Source organism: Sapajus apella, unplaced genomic scaffold (genome assembly GCF_009761245.1).
Source record: "Sapajus apella isolate SASKATOON/1434 unplaced genomic scaffold, GSC_monkey_1.0 scaffold6, whole genome shotgun sequence".
In the NCBI taxonomy this organism is placed as follows: Eukaryota; Metazoa; Chordata; class Mammalia; order Primates; family Cebidae; genus Sapajus; species Sapajus apella.
The window spans coordinates 33,792,765-33,814,194 of NW_022436946.1; the positions used below are offsets into that span (position 1 = coordinate 33,792,765).

The 21,430-nt window shown below is 35.7% G+C and overlaps 1 protein-coding gene across 2 annotated transcripts in view; it reads left to right on the forward strand.

Annotated features, from left to right (window-relative positions):
- FRK (fyn related Src family tyrosine kinase) overlaps positions 1 to 20,895 on the forward strand; it is a 162,805-nt gene extending 141,910 nt beyond the window's left edge. For both annotated transcript variants that reach the window (XM_032274389.1, XM_032274388.1), the window contains exons 5-8: positions 4,552 to 4,710; positions 14,333 to 14,514; positions 15,605 to 15,770; positions 16,159 to 20,895. In XM_032274389.1, the coding sequence (XP_032130280.1) occupies positions 4,552 to 4,710; positions 14,333 to 14,514; positions 15,605 to 15,770; positions 16,159 to 16,370 (719 nt within the window). In that variant the 3' untranslated portion in view covers positions 16,371 to 20,895. The remainder of the gene's footprint in view (positions 1 to 4,551; positions 4,711 to 14,332; positions 14,515 to 15,604; positions 15,771 to 16,158) is intronic.
- The last annotated feature ends 535 nt before the right edge of the window (positions 20,896 to 21,430 follow it).

Consider the following 21,430-nt stretch of genomic DNA (forward strand, 5'->3'; position numbering starts at 1 on the left):
ACCCGGGTGACCCCAACCTATGGCTAAGGCTTTACAATATAAAAACAAGAGCACAATTCCTCAACATCAGTTGAGTCTTAAAATATTGCTGATTGAAGAGCCTGACAACTCATCTCTTCTCTGGAGTTAGAATTCAGTCTTCTAACGTCCTTCTTCCCATTTTGTTCCTAGTCTCAGTTAACAAATACTGACTTAACTGAAAATATTTTTAAAAAATCAGAAGGAATCTTGATACTCTTCAGGGAACAACTATTTTTAAAAGTAGAAATTTTGTACGGTTAAAAGGCAAAATGGTCCATCTAAAGAACCTTGTATTTGAAAATGTAGGAACTTTTTTTCCCCTTCCATCTTTCTTTTTCCTGTGATGGCAAGTAAAAGTATACTGAAATCAGTGTTTATTCAGCCAGGCTTTATTCCCTCTATTTTAAAGAGAGATTAAGTAACTTTTCAAATACTTTCTAGGCATTGGATCTTTAGCAAATGTTTGAACTCTATGCTTCAGTTTTGTCATTTATAAAATAGAGATAATGATAAGGCCAACCAAGAAGATAAATTAAGTGATTAGTGGAAATGTTTTGTATAGTACCTGGTTCACAGTAAGTGACTGATAAAAGCTATTATTATTATAATGAAAAAGTCAGCAAATGGTATAGCTGGGATTTGTACCCACATCTATTATTATTGTATCACACCTCATGGAAGTGACAGTCTATAAAAGTGCAACATTACTGTAGTAGCCTTATATGCACCTTTAATAACAGAGGTAAAAATAATAAACATAGGTTAGATTGTAGTTTTCTGGGGGACCTGCATTATTTACCTAACCCAGAATTCTTAGAGGTTTGGAAAGCCTCCTGGTGGCAGAACTTGCGTACTTCGGATTTGTTGGCCAGCAGCATAGACTAACATGATGGTTCCCATACTGTGTGCCAAGGCTAATGTGGCCACCATGGTAAATTCACAGGAGTGCTGTGGAATATTTAAGAGTTTTGAAGTCAACATTCTGAATACTGTACAAGCTGCTACCTTGAAGCAGTTCATGGTTTCAACCTTAGATCAACATTCCTTTGGTTGATCATATCTTTGTGAAGCTGGGTTTTTGATAGTTGTTATGGTCAAATGCAAAATCCACTCAAAAATCAATAGGCACCAGAACATGGGGGTAGCGTGCTTAATCTGATTCTAAGATTGGAGAAGTTGTGCAGTGCCTCAGGGGTGCATATATCATTTTAGAAGCACTTGTGGTTAAGAATTAAATGAAAAGCTATCTTTTCCTTTCAATTTACCTGAGTTACTTTTTCAAACGGCTGTTAAATTGTTAGGATAAATACTTCTTGACTTGTTTGAATTTAACCCAGTAATCAAAAGAACTGTCAGGTTTTTATCTTCACTTGGGGACATCATGAAAAAAGTGATGGAGACACTAAGGGTTCCATGAACTGAAAACGTTGGGCTCCTCTGGTTTAACAAGTTAATAGTGTCAAATTTGATATAAGATAAACCTGTGTTTCAACCTGGCTCTGCCCCCTGTGACTTTGGACAATTTCTTAACCTTTTTGAATCTTCTTATCTGGAAGTGGTAATTATAATAGTTCCTACTTTCTAGGGTTTTATGAGGACAAATGGAGTCAATGTACATAAAGTATATGCAGCAAGTTCTTAATAATTGTTAGTCTCCATGGGACTCCTGACAGATGTGTCCACTGAAGTACAAATTTGCTAGTGCAGGAGTTCAGTTTCAGCATTTTCATCTGCCAGTTGAAATAAGAGAGAGGTATGTTTAAGTGGCCAGATGCTATATTAGTATTCCAGGTGAGGACATTCTGTTCTAGCACCTTAGATTTTCACAATCACTGGGTGTATATACTTTTAAATCCCAATCTTGTTAATAATTGTGGCTAAACTTTGTTGTCCAATCTAATAATTCTTTTCTAAGAAGAGGCAGCTAGCTAGCCTCCCTAACACTGTTCTCTAAGGGAGCCCTTTGGGAAGTCAAAAGATAACAAAAAAAGTCAGAGTTCTCATATTTAAAAAACCCATGATAGTTTTCACTCCAACAGGAATAATTATTATTGATTTACAGTGTAATAGCCACAAACAGTTTAGTGATTGGTTAAATGTCTTCACTTCACTGAGGCCATTAATCAATCTTAGCAGCTATTTATTGCTGAGCAGGCTGCTGTGCAATAAAGATGAGCTCGAAATGAACTTCCACAGTAGCTTTGACAGGCAAAAATTAATATTTAATGTTACATTACTAGCTGAGTTGAGGTTGGGTTTCCTTTACTCTGCAGCTGGTCAGCCATAAGCAGTATGGCCATGAAGGAGTGCTCTGAAACAGACTTCACCTGCAGAGGCTTCTGACCTACTGTGATTTCAGTTCTTGTGCATAGTCTGATTTGGGAATGAGTTTGACTGTCCTGCATTGCATGAGTCTGATGGCCACACACATAGAAATTTCATTAACATAAAAATATATTGTGTATATAATTTTATCTTTCTTTTTTTTTTTTTTGAGGTGGAGACTTGTTGTTTCTTGGGCTGAAGTGCAATGGCACACTCTCAGCTCACTGCAACCTTCACCTCCCAGGTTCAAGTGATTCTCTTGCCTCAGCCTCCCAAGTAGCTGGGATTACAGGCATCCACCACCATGCCCGGCAAATTTTTATGTTTTTAGTAGAGACGAGGTTTTGCTATGTTGGCCAGGCTGGTCTCTAACCCCTGACCTCAGGTGATTCCCCCTGCCTTGACCTCCCAAAGTGCTGGGATCACAGGCACGAGCCACCGCACCCAGCTTAATTTTTTGTATGGTGATCATTATTGCTGCTATCACCGGAAGCTTCTTTTTTTTTGGGTGGTAGTGGTGGGGGTCCCCACCATATTGATATTTGATCATAGGCCAAACTAGGTGAAATAATCAAGAACAAAGTCCTTTATTATGGTTTAGGCGTCCCATATTCCCAGCTCCATTTTGCAACTGTGATTCCAAATTTTCATCCTATTTGGTTGTGTGGAGTAAACCAATGTTAGAGATGAAATCGATGGAGCTCAGAAACATGTAATTGAAAGAGAAATCGGCCATTTTCTCCTATTATCTCTCTTTAAGTCCTTGCCCCTTTTTGTCCTTAGCCTATGAAATATACTTACAGCTGGTCTGTTTGGTTTTTCCAAAACTATGCGTACCAATGATAACATAAGTAATGGTCAAAAGTCATCGAATACATACATGCCAGGCATTGATATTATCTTGGTAATGATCTTACGGTGTCAGTAAAAATATTAGCCACATTTTATAGATGAAGAAACTGAAGTTTAGTGTGGTTTGATACAACTTGCTCAAGATCACACAGGAAGCTAGTGGCAGAGCTGAGATTTGTCTAGAATGCAGTCTGATCAGTCCAGTTCTGAACTTCTGGATTCTCAAAAGGTAGACTGCTTAAATGTTTTATGTGAAATGATGTGCAGGTCACATGTAACTAACTCATCTTAACTTCACATTAATAAACAAGTCACAGCATCAACTTAGAATGTCAAAGCTTATCCATGGCTGGGTTTATATATCAGTTGTAAAGTCTTCAATATGGAGAGGATGAGGAAATAGTAGCCTCTTTGAGCATCAATGGAAACCAAATGTGCATTATTCATAGTGAATACTAAGATGTAAAATAACAGTATTCCTTTAATTACAGCAGTGCTCTGAAACATCATATTCTAAAAGAAAAGATTTTAAAGTTACTGATGAAATGTAAACTCCAGATAACTTTTCTCCTTTTAGATTTTATTTGATGGTAGCTACTTGACACCTTGCATAGCGAGTCAGAGTGGAGCCATTAAAATACAATTTAATTGTAGAAGACCCTTCTAAATAGGGCTTAATACTGTCTCTCCTCCATTTGGCCACACTATTAAGGCTCTTATTGTGGAAGCAGATAGTACAGGATAAAATATTAAATATCAGTTTCAAGTTCAGCATGTAAAACAGGTGAAAAAAACTCCATTAACTTTTGGGGATGGTCATGGATGTTTTCCACTTGGCCTACATGCTATGTTCCTACAGAATTAAAGACAAAAATATGGCAGACTCTCGCTGTTTTAGGATTTTTTTCCAGCTGTTCCCACAGTGGGCACTAAGGACAGGGCAGCTATCAGTCTTCTCTGGATACAAAAAGCTCTGGCTGCAGTACTTAAATATTCAGTGCCCTCCAGTGCTCGTGTTAATAGAATGTTTTCCTTTTGTGTTAAGATGGCTTGTTTTATCAATTAGATTGTCAGTCTCTCCTTTTTCCTTCATTTTTCATATAGACCTGAATCAACCTCTCTTCACCTACAGGTCATAACATATAAACCATATTCTCCTGATGCACCAACACTTCCAGTTATTAGGTTGCACTGGCTGAACTGATTCTCTTCTTGATAACTCTGAAGATTTGTGATACTGCTGCTCTTACTCTACTGAGAAGGAGGAGGCAATCTTGATGATTCCCACTAGGCTGCTGTGAGGATAGGAATGCCTCAGAAACATAAAGTGATTTCCCCTTCTTCTTGTTTCAGGTTCAATGGATCCAAATGACTTCCTGAGGGAGGCACAGATAATGAAGAACCTAAGACATCCAAAGCTTATCCAGCTTTACGCTGTTTGCACTTTAGAAGATCCAATTTATATTATCACAGAGTTGATGAGACATGGAAGTCTGCAAGAATATCTCCAAAGTAAGCTAAGGACTTAATAAAAGGAAAGGAAAAAAGAGGAATTTAGTTCAGCTAGTCCTATAAATGTCAATTTAGCAAGCCTTCTGAAACCCAAAGGATATTTACTATGTGTGTGTCTGTGAGAATGAATGTCTTAACATTGAATGGTTCACCTACTATTTAATAGGTTAAATATTGTATACTCAAAGGTAGGAAAGTATTTGTGCAGTGGAAGAGAAAATTATTCACAACAGATAGAGTACTTGAATGTAATGTGGGAAATTAAAGAATGGATGTTTTGTGTGATACTTTATTTCCTACACTAACTAATTGAACATTATCAGTTATGGACCAATATTTTCTTTTTAAAAAATGTGTTAACAATTTTTATTTTAAAGGTTGGTATAAATATGATTAAATTCTTATAGCCTTACAAAAGCCTACTTGACTGAAATCTAATAGTACCTAATCAGACTTTGTCAATGTTTCTCTTTTCCCTTCATTAGGTCCTATTTCAAAAAGTCCCCTTAGAACAGCAAAAGAGCAGAAAAATATTAATATTCTGTAATTGGTGAAAGGCCATCTACTCACTTTCCAAGCTCCCTTACAGCTAAAGCCTATGCCTGTGACCTGGGCTTGGCTACTCAGATGCATCCATCTTAAATTAAGTAGGGGATTAGGGCACAAAGAACCAAGAACAGGCCAGCTATGACGGCTCATGCCTGTAACCCAGCACTTTGGGAGACCACTTGAGATCAGGATTGCTTGAGACCAGGAGTTTGAGACCAGCCTGGGTAATGTAGCAAGACCCTGTCTCTACAAAATACATATATATATATAAAATATATGTATATATAAAAACATATATATATATGTGCAATTTTAAAAAGTGCAATTAAAATGTATATATTTATATATAATATATATAAATATTATATGTTATATATTTAAATATATATTTAAATATTAGATGTTATATATTTAAATATATATAACAAAATATCATATATATATATAACTATATATTATATATATAAATATATATATATTTTAATTGCACTTTAGATTCTGGGGTACATGCACAGAACAATCTTTTCTGTGGCACAGAATTCGGACCAATATTTTCTATGGCACAGAATCTGAGGACATGGAATACATTTGGGAAAAAAGGGAGAGAAGTATCCTATGTTTATTTTCTTTGCCAGTATTTGACAACAAAGCTTCTGACCAGAAGCAACAGAGGTAATTCTGTTTCCTTTCCTTTTGAACAAATCAAGTCAAAGAGGGTAGGGAAATACAATTGTCCTTTCAAGGTGCTTGAAAGGAGAAAAAAATAATTGTTTCTGAACAGCTCTAATTTCTACTATATATGTCTATTAGACGTCTCAAGGTGACATACCCCAAACTGATCTCCCTGTATTCTCCCCAGTAATCTGCTACTCTTGCAGTCTTTCCTTCTTTGACCCTATCGACACTCAGGCCTAATACTTTGGTGTCGTCTCTACTTTTCATGTTCCATCTGTAGCTTGCTAGCAAAATCCCATTGCCTGGCTTTCAAAATATATAGAGAATTTTACCTCTCCTCAATGCTCCTACCCTGATCCAGGCTGCCCTCGCCTCTCTCCTGAATTCTGCAGTAGCTCCCGACTGGTCTTCCTCTTCTGGTTCTTGTCTCCTTCAGTCTCTTCTCAACACAACAGCTAGAGAGCTACAGTTAAAATGTAAATCAGAGCATGTCTTTTCCTCAGCTCAAATGCTGCAATGACTCCCATTGGTTCTTATTTCTGTGTAACTTATGAAGTCCTTCATGGCCTGGCTCTCTATTCCCTCTCTGACCTGATCTCCTACAACTTTCCTCTTGCTCAGTCTGTATCAGCTACACTAGCCCTCTTTGCTATTTTTTCCAACCCTCTGGGCATGCTTTTGCCTCACTCGTTATTTCCTCTGCCTGAATTTTTGTTGTTGTTGTTCTGACATTTATTCACATGCTCATTTCTCATTTCCTGAACATTTCTACTTAGATGTTTTCATCTTGGTGATTGCTTCACTAGTCACTCTCTGAATTTTAAAATTTAATCTCTTTCTACTGCTGTTCAAGTATTCCTCTTCCCCTGCTTTTAATTTTCTCTTCTTGGCTGTTAAGCATCTTATAATACTGTATCACTTACTTATGTAACTTATTTTTAGTATCCTCTGAATATTACTCCACCCAGGCAGATATTTTTTGTTTGTTTGTTTCAGAGTTAGAACAGTGTCTGGCACATAGAGTATACTAATTAGGTATTGAATCAATAGATTAAGTTGGGACCATCTTGAACCTAACAAGATTAGGACTTGGAATCAAACTTGTTTTTAGACTCTTGGTATCAGCTTGAAAAGATCCACATGGTACTTGGCCAACTCCTTTGGCATTGAGGATTTTTGTTGCTTGATAATGCGTTATACTCAGGGCTAAATATGGACCCTATCAGCTTCAAGGTTAGGTCATTATGGTCAAGTTTACCAGTGCTTTCATTTGTAAGGATGATGCTTAGCAGCCAGGAGGAGTAATGAAGTTGTGTTCACTGCAGACAGCCCCTTCCCCAATCAAGAGGGTGCACATTCAGGAAAGCGATCTTAAAATGAATGTGCCACTCTTAAGCAGCCCATCATGATGAATGTTATTAAGCTGAAAGATTATTGAGTAATAGAATGTAATTGAAAATATTTTCTTGCTGCAAATGTAAATGGTCATAGGTTTGTGAACCTTCACATCAGTTCTGACATTGCTGGTTGTATTAAAAGTATGCATTGAGGTTTACTTAGACAGTACGAGGCTACTGCACGCTTCAGAGTAGGAAATACATATTATGCAATTTTCTCCAGCATTATGTCTGTCAATGCAAACCTTTTTCTATCCACTGTAATAGGATTAGATGTTATAAGTGATAGTTGAAATAACATACATATTTTTTTATGTAACCATTTTTGTAGTCTCTAAGCTTGGCTGGATAATTTTTGTAATAAATTTATCCAAAATGAGAGACACCTGTCAAAAAACTTTAGTATTGATGGTAATTAATGACAGATACATCTTATTACAATTTAAAGAGGATACACATTTCCATCTTAAAAACATTTAGTTTGGCTTGTTTTTTCCCCAGTAAATGGTTATAGGACATCTAATATGTATTAGGCAACTTGCCACCTATTCCTTTGAGTAATAGAAATTCCCATGAAATGGGGGAGAATAATTGCAATATTTACTTCATATAGTTGGTCAGAGTATTAAATTAGATAGACTGAAAATGAACTATATGAGATCGTGATAGGAGAGGATCATATGTATACCTTTTCTCTTTAAAAAACACTTCAGCACTTACTCTGTGACAGGCAATTTCTAAGTCTTTTATAAATATTTTCATTCAGTTTTCTTTTTTTTCCAATTTTTAAAAAAATTATACTTTAAGTTCTGGGATACATGTATGGAATGTGCAGGGTTGTTACATAGGTATACATGTGCCATGGTGGTTTGCTGCTCCCATCAACCCATCATCTACATTAGATATTTCTCCTAATGCTATCCCTCCTCTTGTCTCCCACCACCCAACAGGCCCTAGTGTGTGATGTTCCCCTCTCTGTGCCCATGTGTTCTTATTGTTCAACTCCCGCTTATGAGTAAGAACATGCAGTGTCTGCTTTTCTGTTCCTGTGTTAGTTTGCTGAGAATGATGGTTTCTAGCTTCATCCATGTCTATACAAAGGACATGAACTGATCCTTTTTTATGGCTGCATAGTATTCCATGGTGTATATTTGCCACTTTTTCTTTATCCGGTCTAACATTGATGGGCATTTGGGTTAGTTCCAAATCTTTGCTATCCTCAATAGTGTTGCAGTCAATATGCATGTTAATGTTTCTTTATAGTAGAATGATTTATAATCCTTTGGGTATATACCCAGTAATGGGATTGCTGGATCAAATGGTATTTCTAGTTCTAGATCCTTGAGGAATCGCCACACCATGCTTCCACAATGGTTGAACTAATTTACACTCCCCAAAACAGTGTAAATTCTGTTCCTATTTCTCAGCACCTGTTGTTTCCTGACTTTTTAATGATTGCCCTTCTAAATGGCGTGAGATGGTATCTCATTGTGGTTTTGATTTGTATTTCTCTAATGACCAGTGATGACGAGCTTTTTTTCATATGTTTGTTGGCTACAGAAATGTCTTCTTTTGAAAAGTGTCTGTTCATATCTTTTGCCCACTTTTTGATGAGGTTTTTTTTTTTGTGTATGTAAATTTGTATAAGTTTCTTGTAGATTCTGGATATTAACCCTTTGTCAGATGGATAGATTATAAAATTTTTCTCACATTCTGTAGGTTGCATATTCACTCTGATGATAGTTTCTTTTGCTGTGTAGAAGCTCTTTAGTGCAGTTAGTTCCCATTTGTCAATTTTGGCATTTGTTGCCATTGCTTTTGGTGTTTTTAGTCATGAAATCTTTGCCCATGCCTATGTCCTGATGGTATTGCATAGGTTTTCTTCTAGGGTTTTTATGGTTTTATGTCTTACATTTAAGTCTTTAATCCATCTTGAGTTAATTTTTGTATAAGGTGTAAGGAAGAGGTCCAGTTTCAGTTTTCTGCATACGGCTAGCTAATTTTCCCAATACCATTTGTTACATAGGGAACCCTTTCCCCATTGCTTGTTTTTATCAGGTTTCTCAAAGCAGATGGTTGTAGATGTGTGGTGTTATTTCTGAGGCCTCTGCTCTGTTCCATTTTTCTATATATTCATTTTGATACCAGTACCATGCTGTTTGGTTACTGTGGCCTTGTAGTATAGTTTGAAATTGGGTAGTGTGATACCTCCAGCTTTGTTCTTTTTGCTTAAGATTATCTTGGCTATATGGGCTATTTTTTTGTTCCATGTGAAATTTAAAGTAGTTTTTTTCTAATTCTGTGTAGAAAGTCAATGGTAGCTTGATGGGGATAGCATTGAATCTATAAATTACTTTGGGCAGTATGGCCATTTTCATGATATTGAATCTTCCTATCCATGAGCATGGAATGTTTTTCCAATTGTTCGTGTCCTATTTTATTTCCTTAAGCAGTGGTTTGTAGTTCTCCTTGCAGAGGTCTTTAACACTCAATCAACTAAGTATTGATGGAACCTATCTCAAGGTAATAAGAGTTGTTTATGACAAACCCACAGCCAATATCATACTGAATGGGCAAAAGCTGGAAACATTCCCATTGGAAACTGGCACAAGACAAGGATGCCTCCCTCACCACTCCTATTCAACCTAGAATTGGAAGTTCTACCCAGGGCATTAAAGCAAGAGAAACAAATAAACTGTATTCAAATAGGAAGAGAGGAAGTCAAATTATCTCTCTTTGTAGATAACATGAATGTATATTTAGGAAACTCCGTCATCTCAGCCCAAAAACTTCTTAAGCTGATAAGCAACTTTAGCAAAGTCTCAGAATACAAAATCAATATGTAAAAATCACAAACATACCTATACACTAATAATATACAAAAAGAGTCCCACTTCACAGTTGAAGAAACAGGTATGGAGAGATTAAGTAACTCATCCAAGGCGGAAGTTTGGCTTCATAGTTCATGCTTTTAACTATATTCATAGCACTGATGTTATCTCTGTAACATCAATCTGTATTAGTTGTCTATTGCTGCACAAAATATTGCCACAAAACTTAGTGGCTTAAAGCAACAAATGTTTATTAATTCAGAGCTTCTGTGGTTAGAATCTAAATGTAGCTTAGCTGGGTCTCCTAATTCAGGGCCTCTTAGAAGGCTGCAGTGGAGTGTTGGCAAGTACCCAGTCATCAGAAGGCTCTAATGGCGGTGAATCCAGTTCCAAACTCAGTGATGCAACTCTTGGCAGGTGTCGTTTCCTCATGGGCTGTTGGACTGAGGAAATCAGTTCCTTTCTGGTTGTTGATTGCAAGATGCCCTTTGCTTCTTGCTACAGGGACCTTTCCATTGGGCAGCTTGCAACATAGCATCTTGCTTTATTAGAGTGAGCAAGCGAGAGGACAACAGGGTGGAGATTATCTGTAAGGCAAAGTCACAGTCTCTTATACTATAATCTTTGAAGTGATACCCCACTATTTCTGCCATATTCTGTTGTTGAATGAGTGACTAGGTCCAGGCCACACTCAATAGAAGAGGCTATCACAAGGGCTTGAATATAAGGAGGTACAAATAACTGGGAATCAATTTAGAAGATACCATGTAACTTACTGTTAGTAACCAGCTTGTCTTAATTTCCATACACTTCTTTTCTCATAGAGTGAATTTGATATCAAAAGGCCTAGCTATTTTGGTCATCATTGCAGCAATGTTTTGCCATTTTGCTGCATACTAAGTCATAATTTATATTCATGCTCACGTCTTGTTTTAGAGTGAATAATATCAGCTGCTATAACATAGAATTCAAAACTCTCTATGACTTAATAACAATAGACATTTTTTTTGATATGGGCCAGACTGCTCTGCTAGGTGGCTTTCTCTAAAGGGTAACACAGGGATTTAGACTCATGTGACTCTACCATTTTGAAATGCATCCCTCTAGCCATAAAGATGTGGGAGATTTTAACAGCCAGGCTTATAAGTGATGTACATCATTTCTGCACATAGTGCATTGCCCAGAACTAGTGACAGGGCTCAACTTAACTAAAAGGGAAGATGGGAAATGTAGTTTTCTGTGTGTGCCCAGGGAAAAAAGAAAGGACAAAAGAATTGGTAAGCAGTTAGTTTCACCTCACATCTTACTGAGATATGCTATTTGCCTTAAAAAAATAAATATATGTACAAACACACACACGCATACACATTGCTTAAGTCTTTCCCCTGAAAAATTCATTTGACCCTGTTTATTTCATTTTTATTAAAAAGTAGTATATATGTAGAAAACACATAATCATACACTATAATTTAACATGTAATTATAAAGCAAACAAATAAGCAACCATTCAGTCACTGACCCAAGCAAGCATTAGAATGCGGCCAGCACCCCAGAAACCCCCTGAATAGTTTATCAATTAAAACCCCTCTCACTGTCCCAAATTTTATGATAATTGCTTTCTTATTGCATTATGTTTATCTCTACCAGAACCTTCTCGTCTTCTCTCTTGATTAGGGTTTTGGAATTTGCCACCTCCTCATTCTGTCTCCATGTCCTCGTCTCCCATTTAGCCCCCAAATCCTTATACCTGATCTCCAGTCAAATTCGTCTTCCTATCTCCAAGATCACCAGAGACTCTGTTATTATATTTGACAAATGTCTTAGTCCTTTTCTTCATGGACTTACTTGTAGAATTTGACTGTAATGGCATTTTCTCTTTATCAAAACCTTTGATTTGTTACAAGTTTCTCTAGTGGTTTTCTTCTCTTATTCTTCTGGCTGATTCTTCACGATTTTCTTGTAGGTTCTTCCTCTGCCCACCCTCAATATTGGTGTTTCACTGTCACTTCCTAGCAATCTCACCCACTTTTACTGTTTTATCACCCATTTATAACTTATGACTGTTAAATCTATAGCTCTTGCTGCATATTCTTCCCTGAGTTTCAGACCCATAGCTTGCCTTCCTTCAGTCATTTCCACATAGGCAATTCATATGTATCTCTAGCTTAGAAAGTTCCAGGTTTTGTTGCATTTTAATTCTCATTTTAACAACAAATACCATAAAGTAGTTACTATTATTGCTGTACAGATGAGGAAACTAAGTCATAGGAATGTTGAGCTGCTTGCCTAAGGTCACAAAGAAATATCAGGCATAGCCTTGATTTAAAGTGTGGCCCTCTAACTTCAAGCTAGGTCTCCTGATCCCTGTGCTCCATATAGCTGCCTTTCAAGTCAGGACTTGTGTCTAAGCTTTTGACATGAGTCTAATGGACTTTATGTACTATTCAGCTTATTCAGACAGTGTTATGTAAAAATAATATTAGTTTAAGTTGATGTGAAATTCTTTTAATTCTCCAGGCATATGAAAACATTTGTCAACAGTATGGCAGCTAAATCCTACCCGCAGATGACTTACCCCATTTCAAAGTAGAAGGAGTCAGTATTATTTTACGTACAAATATAAAATAGGTAACTCAAATACAAATACAGAGCCATCACCACAAAATAGTACTGACCTCCCTCTACTAATAATCTAACTGATTGTACTATATAAATTTTTTTATACTTAGTTATAAAGAATGAGCATTAGGAGAAAGTTTGCCTATTGAAGGTATACTTATTCCCAGAGAGATGAGCAACGTATTCTAAGAATAACAGGCTAAGGCAGAGAAATAAAATAATGTATCAGGCTTGGTGGTACAAATGTAATATATATACTTAATAACTATGGATAATCCTTCATTTGTGTTAGTGAGCTAGTTTTTAAAAACAATATGATGGAAGAATGAGAAATTTTAATTGGCTCAGTCATAAAAGTTAATATTGTTTTATAGGGTCAATGACTAAAACAAAGTATGCAATACTTGAAAGACATTCAGTATGAGTTAAATAAAATTTCCATGAAGAAATAAGTCAGTGACATGTGGTGTTGGAATCATGTGAAAAAAAGCTCAGCAGCACTGATTATTAGACAAATGCAAATCAAAACCGCAATGAGATACTATCTCACACCACCCAGAATGGCCTTTATTAAAAACTCAAAAAATAGCAGATGCTGGCAAGGCTGTGGAGAGAAAGGAATGATTATATACTCTTGGTAGGAGTATACATTAGTTCAACCATTGTGGAAGACAGTGCAGTGATTCCTTAAATATCTAAAAGCAGAACTACTATTTGACCTAGGAATCCCGTTACTGGATATAGGCCCAAAGGAATATAAATTGTTTTATCATAAAGACACATGCACATTATGTTAATTGCAGCAAAGACAATATAAAGACATGGAATTAACCTAAATGCCCATCAATGGTAGACTGGATAAAGAAAATGTAGTATGGATACACCATGGAATAGTACGCAGCCATAAAAAATGAGATCACGTCCTTTGCAGCAACATGGATGCAGGGGGAGGTCATTATCCTTTGCAAACTAATGCAGGAACAGAAAACCAAATCCCCTAGGTTCTCACTTATAAGTGGGAACTGTGTTCACCAACATAAGGGGGAGCAGCATATACTTGGTCTTATGAGAGGATGAAAGTGGGGAGGTGGGAGAGGATCAGGAAAAATAACTAATGGGTACTAGACTTTATACCTGGATGACGAAATAATCTGTGCAATAAACCCCCATGACACAAGTTTACCTATATAACAAAACTTGAAATGTATCCCTGAACTTAAAAGATAAATAAATTTTTTAAAAAAGAAAAAAGGAAAAACAGCCAGACTCTCAGATAATTGTAGCCATGTTTGGATCATATGATAACTTGTTACTTGTAATACTCATTCAAGGAAGGGAGGGCCTTGGAATATGTTTGGACTCTGAAAAAATTGTTTCCTTATTAACCTTTCACAGCAAATTAAGTTGTGTTTATATATATATTTTGCTCAACAGATCAGTGCCATTCTACTTAATCTCCCTGATAGCTCATTGATATGAAATTCTCAAAATTCATTTTAATAGTTCAAATGTTCTCTAAAGTAAATCTCTTACCTTTCTCCTATTGCTCAGATGATGCTGGGTCAAAAATCCATCTGACTCAACAGGTAGACATAGCGGCACAGGTTGCCTCTGGAATGGCCTATCTGGAGTCTCAGAACTACATTCACAGAGATCTGGCTGCCAGAAATGTCCTCGTTGGTGAACATAATATCTACAAAGTAGCAGATTTTGGACTTGCCAGAGTTTTTAAGGTGGATTTAATTTTGTTTTATTTACTTTTTGTAATAGGCCCAAAGGCTAACAGTTAGTAGACCAATAGACACACTGTTATTCTTTAAAACAATGTTTCTCCAAGTTCTGTAGTCCGTAGACCAGTTCAATAGTCCAAGATCTTAAAGACAAACTACCTACACATTCCTATTTCTTTACTAAGGAGAAGAAAAAAATAGAGAAAACAATGACCAACCAGATTGGAAAGTATGTAATTAAGTTCATAGTTGAATTAATGATCTGTTTTTCAGTTAGTACCAGTTACCTCTGTTTGCCTCTATTTCCTTTACAAAAGCAACACACTTTGTACAGTGTTATCCTAACCACTGTTACTCACTGTGTGCCAGACCAATTTCGATGCTGTCAGAATTCTTCAGCAATCATTGGCTTTAAAATTCCTTCATTTTTATCTCAGTCTGAAAGATAATATATAGGAGACATTATATTAAGTGTTTTTCTCTTAAATTAGTTTTAAATTTCCATATTGTACCCTAAAAATATGGGTGTAAGGGCATGAAGCAACAAATAATGATTCCTTTTTAATCTTTATGAATTCATCATTTTTTTCTTTTTGTTAATTAATTAGTACCCCAGTGAGTTGATAGATTAATTTTAATCACTTGGATCCTACTTTTCATTATTAGCAAGTCGTTATACAGTAATTATCAAAGTCAGTGACAATAGACTTTGCTTCCTTTTTTTTTTTGTTCAAGACCAGATGTGAAGCCAGAATCATCATGTATTCATTATCCAAATGTAGTAGAATATTTCTTTCAGTGCTATTTGTGGCACATAGTAGGCTCTCAAATAATATTTTACTAATGACTTCCCACATATTTAACAGTCTTGTATGCCAGATTCAGAATTTGCTACTGTAATTGTCAACTGATCTAAGCTGATTTTTGAATCTTTTCTCTCTAAATTTTAATGTGAAGCAGATTATAGATTAATGAGGGTAACAAAAAAAATTGCTTTAACTTGGCTTGATTCCTTTTTTAAAAAAATTATTATTTTTTTTTTCCCCGCCTGCCCGCCCTCCTGCTTTGGCTTGATTCCTTAATGCATTAACAGGTAGACAATGAAGACATCTATGAATCCAAACACGAAATAAAACTGCCGGTGAAGTGGACTGCACCCGAAGCCATTCGTACTAATAAATTCAGCATTAAGTCCGATGTGTGGTCATTTGGAATCCTTCTTTATGAAATCATTACTTATGGCAAAATGCCTTATAGTGGTGAGTAATTAATTCTGAAGTGGGCCTTTCTGCTGCAGGTCACTTACTTAGGTGTGACTTTAACTGCTTTGCCCAGACTTAGAGGGCAGACTTATGAGGCTGACCATACCATGTATCTGCGGGAACTTGATAGATAAAATTTGATGATGGTAATTTGCATTAATGAGGTGGTTTATTGCTTCCCTCTCCTTTGCTATTGAATTGCAGTCTTACAGACATCACTTGCTGCAGGATTTAGTTTAATCTGTTTAACCTAGGAAGGGGATGGCAGACCTCAAAGCTTTGTCAAGGAAATTGACTTACTTAGTAACCTAGAATATAAGTGGCTATAAGTTTAAGACTCTGATCTTTAGCTCGTTTTTTGTTGGTTCCATTCTGTATTTTCTAGGTATGACAGGTGCCCAGGTAATTCAGGTGCTGGCTCAAAACTACAGACTTCCGCAACCATCCAACTGTCCACAGAAGTTTTACAACATCATGTTGGAGTGCTGGAATGCAGAGCCTAAGGAACGACCTACATTTGAGACATTGCATTGGAAACTTGAGGACTATTTTGAAACAGAATCTTCGTATTCAGATGCAAATAACTTTATAAGATGAACACTGGAGAAGAATATCAAATAATGAAGTAGCAAAACAAATTCAAATAATTCACACAAAATTATCAACCAACTGCAAAATCAGTTTATCTTGACAAATTGAAGTGATGGGATAAAGTTGGCCATGTATTATATAAAAGATTATTTGTGCATTTTATTGACTGGGCAACACTGTAGGACAGTCAAGATGATATATAATTTTCTCACTGCCTGGTAAAATTAAGCATGCTAAACAAAGTTAGTTTTCTTTTTAAGAGATACTTACATTTCTATTTATTGTTTGAAATGCCGATCAAGAGAATCAACAGATGATAGTCAGGTTTTACTCAGTGACTGTTGTAGCATTTTCCTGTTTACTGATTAGAGTGGTTATTCATTATTCCTCAGATTGCTGAATCCCATCAGGCTGTTATTATGAAAGAATTTGATTGCTTTGCTGCACAGCAGGACCTGTGCTTTGAGATTTTTTTTTTCTCTTTTAAAATATCCTGTAACTACAATGATGGTAAAGCCATGTTAAATGACTTGATTGTACTTGGAGTAATTGCACGGTTTTTTTTTTCTATGCATAAAAAAAGATGCAGCTGTTGAGAAAATGAATTAAAATCTTTTTCATTTTGCAGAAGGAAATGATGGAATTTTTCTATATCTCAGTATGTGTCATCTGAGAGTCATATACATTAGTTTTAATCTCTTAATGTTGAGAATCAGGTTGTAAAGCTGATGAGTTATTATCTATGGAAATGTGAGAAACATCTAATAGTCGGCAAAGTCTGAGAAATGAGAGAACAGTAGGATTGCTATGGCCTAGACTTCTGAGTAATTAATAAAGAAAAAGAAGTACCCTTTGGCATACAGACAAGAGTTTTAAATGGACTTCAAAATAGGACAAACTCTATTTCAGAACTAGAGGCTAGGAATAATATCTGAACTTGGTTATGAAATTTTTCTTTTGGCCTGGTAGGATAAGAGGGTTTTTACTCACCTTAAATTTGCATTAACCTTTGTAGCAAAAGTATTGCTTTTTTTAAGCAATGGGATGTATTAAATTCTCTCTATCATTAGATGACTAGGTAGACTTTTTCAAAGAAGTTTCAAACTCAAATATATCTTCAAAGATCTTCCAGGGTAAAGCAATAGGAATGAAACACGCCATGAGAAAAGAGGATATTGTATATTCTCTTATCTTTCTTTAAAGGAGAGGTGCCTATCTGAACAGTCACAGAAACTCAAATTCAGAGTAGATTAAATAAGAACTAAATTTGTAAACTCTTTTAACTGGAGATAGGAAGTAGGGAGGGCTCCAGGCTCATTATCATTAGCAGTTCAATGATGTCAACAAAGACCCACGTCTTTTCCAAGCCTCCCTCTGGCATCAGCATTGCCCTCCTTCGCAGGGTAACAGCTGGCTATCAATGGCAAAACTGAGGTTCTTCATTCTCTTCTCATCTAGCAGGAGAAAATGGGAAATCTCCATCCCCAGCTTGGATTAAAAATTATTTTCATTTTTGTGTTCAGGCAAACTGTGCCCAGGCATGGACCAATAATAGACTTAATGTGAATGCTATGTGCTGATTGGATTAGAATAAGTTCTAACACTGAAGCTGGGAATGTGGTGACCTTCCTCGGAGATAAGTTGGGAGGTTGGTTTATCTGAATAAAAGTAGAGAATATGAGACGCTGGAGAGGTGTTCATTAAGGAGAAAATTTCCTGAGATGAATTAACTGTTAGAATTATCTATCTATCCACCCATCTATCATCATTACCTCATCTCCGTCTTTGCTCTCTCTCTAAATGTATACGTGTGTGTGTGTGTGTGTGTGTGTGTGTGTGTGTTATTCCAGGCAGATGTGTGCATATACACCCAAACTTCTTTGACGACCTTGGAATAAAATGGGTCATGTGAAGCTAAAGATTATATAACCCCTTAATTCCTTTATGAACAGAAACTATTTCTAAGATAAGAGCAAAACTAATCTTTTAAATTCGTTGATTGTGTATATAACAACTTCACTTATTTATTTAAAGTCATCTAGCCAAATGAAATCAAGGAGTAAATTATGAAAAACCAGTTAGCAAAAATGAAAAGAAAATAGTTCCTGTTTTTGGAATCATTTCTTCATGTTTAATTTTTCTTGGGCACATATAGAAGTGAATAGAAATATTCCCATTTCAATGTGCAAATTCAGCTGCTATATGGTTTGTTTCCTTTTAGTAGCAAATAATAATAAATTTTTTAATAATATCTGATTTTGAAATATGAAAAGAAGGTTATCTTTTCCTGTTTTAATACTACCTGAAACCCGTTTAACTTACTGTGTTTGATTCTTGGGGACATTTATGTTCAAGGTTCTGTCAAAGCAATCTATTATTCTTGTTTTTACCTGATGGATCATGGAGAAAAATAATGGATTCAGTTATGAGAAACAGTAATAGATTTTTTTAAACTGCCATAAATTTCTCTCCCTGTGTTAAATAAAAGGATCGGGAAAAGATAAGTTGAATTTTCCTACAATGAGCCAGCTCTTTTTAAATTTGCTTCCCATAAATTGTAGCAAAGCACTCTTCCTATAATGTTTTATTTATGTAATTCAGTTATTTGGAGGTGGTAGGGAGGGATGTGAGTACATCATTTCATGTTGTATTTCAAATCTCTTCAGACAGAAACCCTAAGAATTTGCAATAGAGAAAATTCAATGTTCCATTAAGTTTTTCTTGTTATTTTAAAGAGGGTAAGGAAGGAAATAAGAAAATAGATTTAAGTTACCTAACGTCAAAAGAGACACAGGGTGGACTCTGAATAGTTGTGGAACCAAATATTTTGTCATCAAAAACAAAGTTCAAGTCAGAGTGACCAGGAATCTGCAAACTGGCTGTGGCAATGGGTAGATTTAAAAGACAACAAAGAGCTAGCCTGTGGCGTAACATCAGGCTGTGCCCACCCTCAGCTTCTACTCACAACATGTGTCTGCTTGATGACTGTGTGGATCTAATGAACCAGGAGGGGCCCAAATTTTTGGACTCTGTGGTGGCCTAAAGGAAACTGTTGCCATTGGAAGGATGCCATACCACCACCCAGCTAGAGCTTCCTGGAGGAAGCAGAGCCCAGCTGGTATTCCATGGCTTGTCAAGCATATGCCATACCTACAATCTTTTTCTTCATGGTCTGCTTGAGCATATGATTTCTGGACCAAATAACCTTCCTGGCATTGTGTCATTGTTGACTCATTTTGATCCTTTACAAAGACATATCATGTGAAATAGAATGGTGATGATTTGGGTGACTTATTCAAATTACATCATCATTTAATTCAAGAGAAAGACCAGTCTTAAAGTAAAAGTAAATGAGGTTTGTATACCTAAGTATTGGAATTGCCAGTGGGCTGATCTGACAATGTTTGATTCTTGTTTTTTCTGGAATTATTATATAGAAGATTCAGTCTATAATCTTCAACATTATGTGAACATTCAGTGTCCTAGGATCAAATAAACATGCTGGAAAATATCTAAAAATCTTTTATATTTACATCTTAATTTTCAGTGTTATCCCTTTACTGCCTACATTGCCTCATTAAACTCTTTTAGGTTTTTCTCTGCTTTTGTTAGGAAAGTGATGTTAGTAGGCATCTTAAGTTATTCACGAAATTTAGAAATATACTGGAGAACAAAATTGTATATAAACTCTGAACTTCAGAACCTTTAACAAGTTTAGCTTCAATCTGCATTCAGATGACACTATCTATAGAGATGTTATAAGTTGAAATTACAAGAAAAGAGATACCCAATTATTTTCATTTACTTTTCTTGCCTGGGTAGTTAATTTATCTATTACTCATTTGAAGCAAGAGACATCAACCTAACATCTTTTTCATTTTCATAGAGAATAGTCAGCTCATCTAGCAAAGGGTACTGTATCTCAAGCACATCTCAAGTGTCCAGTTAGAATTATTACCATGCAGGGGATCCAAGTCATATAACCAAATAACCAAAAAATTGTATGTTGGGAAAAAATAGTTAAAAGCACCTAAGACTTCCCCATTTGAAAGAAACTAAATATTGCTTTTTAACGATTTTCTGATATTTTAGAACAGAGTCTTCACTTACACTATGTGTGAAAAAGAATACTGTTTGGTATTAACCAAGTTACATTTAATTTTTATGGTCCACAAAATTTCAGAGTAAAAAGATATTATAGCTTTTAATCAATTTTCAAAATCTTCATTTAATTATTGATTTAAAAAATAAGAAATAAAATCAATTAGCCAGATTTGTATACTTTAAAGCTACCACAGTGAGATTTTTGTCTTTTAAAAGCATGCATATTTTTATTATATTGCATTATTTAATATTTATGTTATACAATTACATGTGAAGGCATATTACACATGACTAATTTATATGTGTAGCAAAAGGGATTAAAGAAGAACTCTTTTAATTTTACCACTTGTGATAATGCTATTAGTCACCCTGATTCAAATGTAACCACTTACAATTAAGAAAAATTATTTCTAGATTCTTTAAAATATTAAGGCAATGGATTTTCTTGAAATTATATTTTGCCCTAAGTATTCTATTTTTATTCACACTGGATTTGTGTATTATGATAGTTATATAAAACTGATTATTTTTACCTTGACTTTTAAAATTTGGCTGTTTCAGAAGTCAAATTGATTATGGATCTAAAACTTAAATTTAATGTACTCATAGCAAGTGAAATGTCTCCTCAGTCGACTACCTTAAGAGTTTGCATTTGTATGATAAGGAAAGTAAGTCTGAGAATCCAGGGGATATGATATTGACCCCATTTACTGCAGGTCATCTGCTCCATGTCACCTTTCTCAGAGTCCCAGGCTAATGGAGAAACCCCCAGCTTAGACATTGTTGGTTGGTGTGGCAGTAGAAATGAAAGCTCCAGCAGATCTCCTGTTGGCGGTTATATCCCTCTTTTGATGCCCAAAAAGATACACATGTCACTTTTGCTCCTGCTTATTGGCCACAATCATGCGGCTTCACCCAGACACAAGAAATGATGGATATACAATCTTACCATGTTTCCAGAC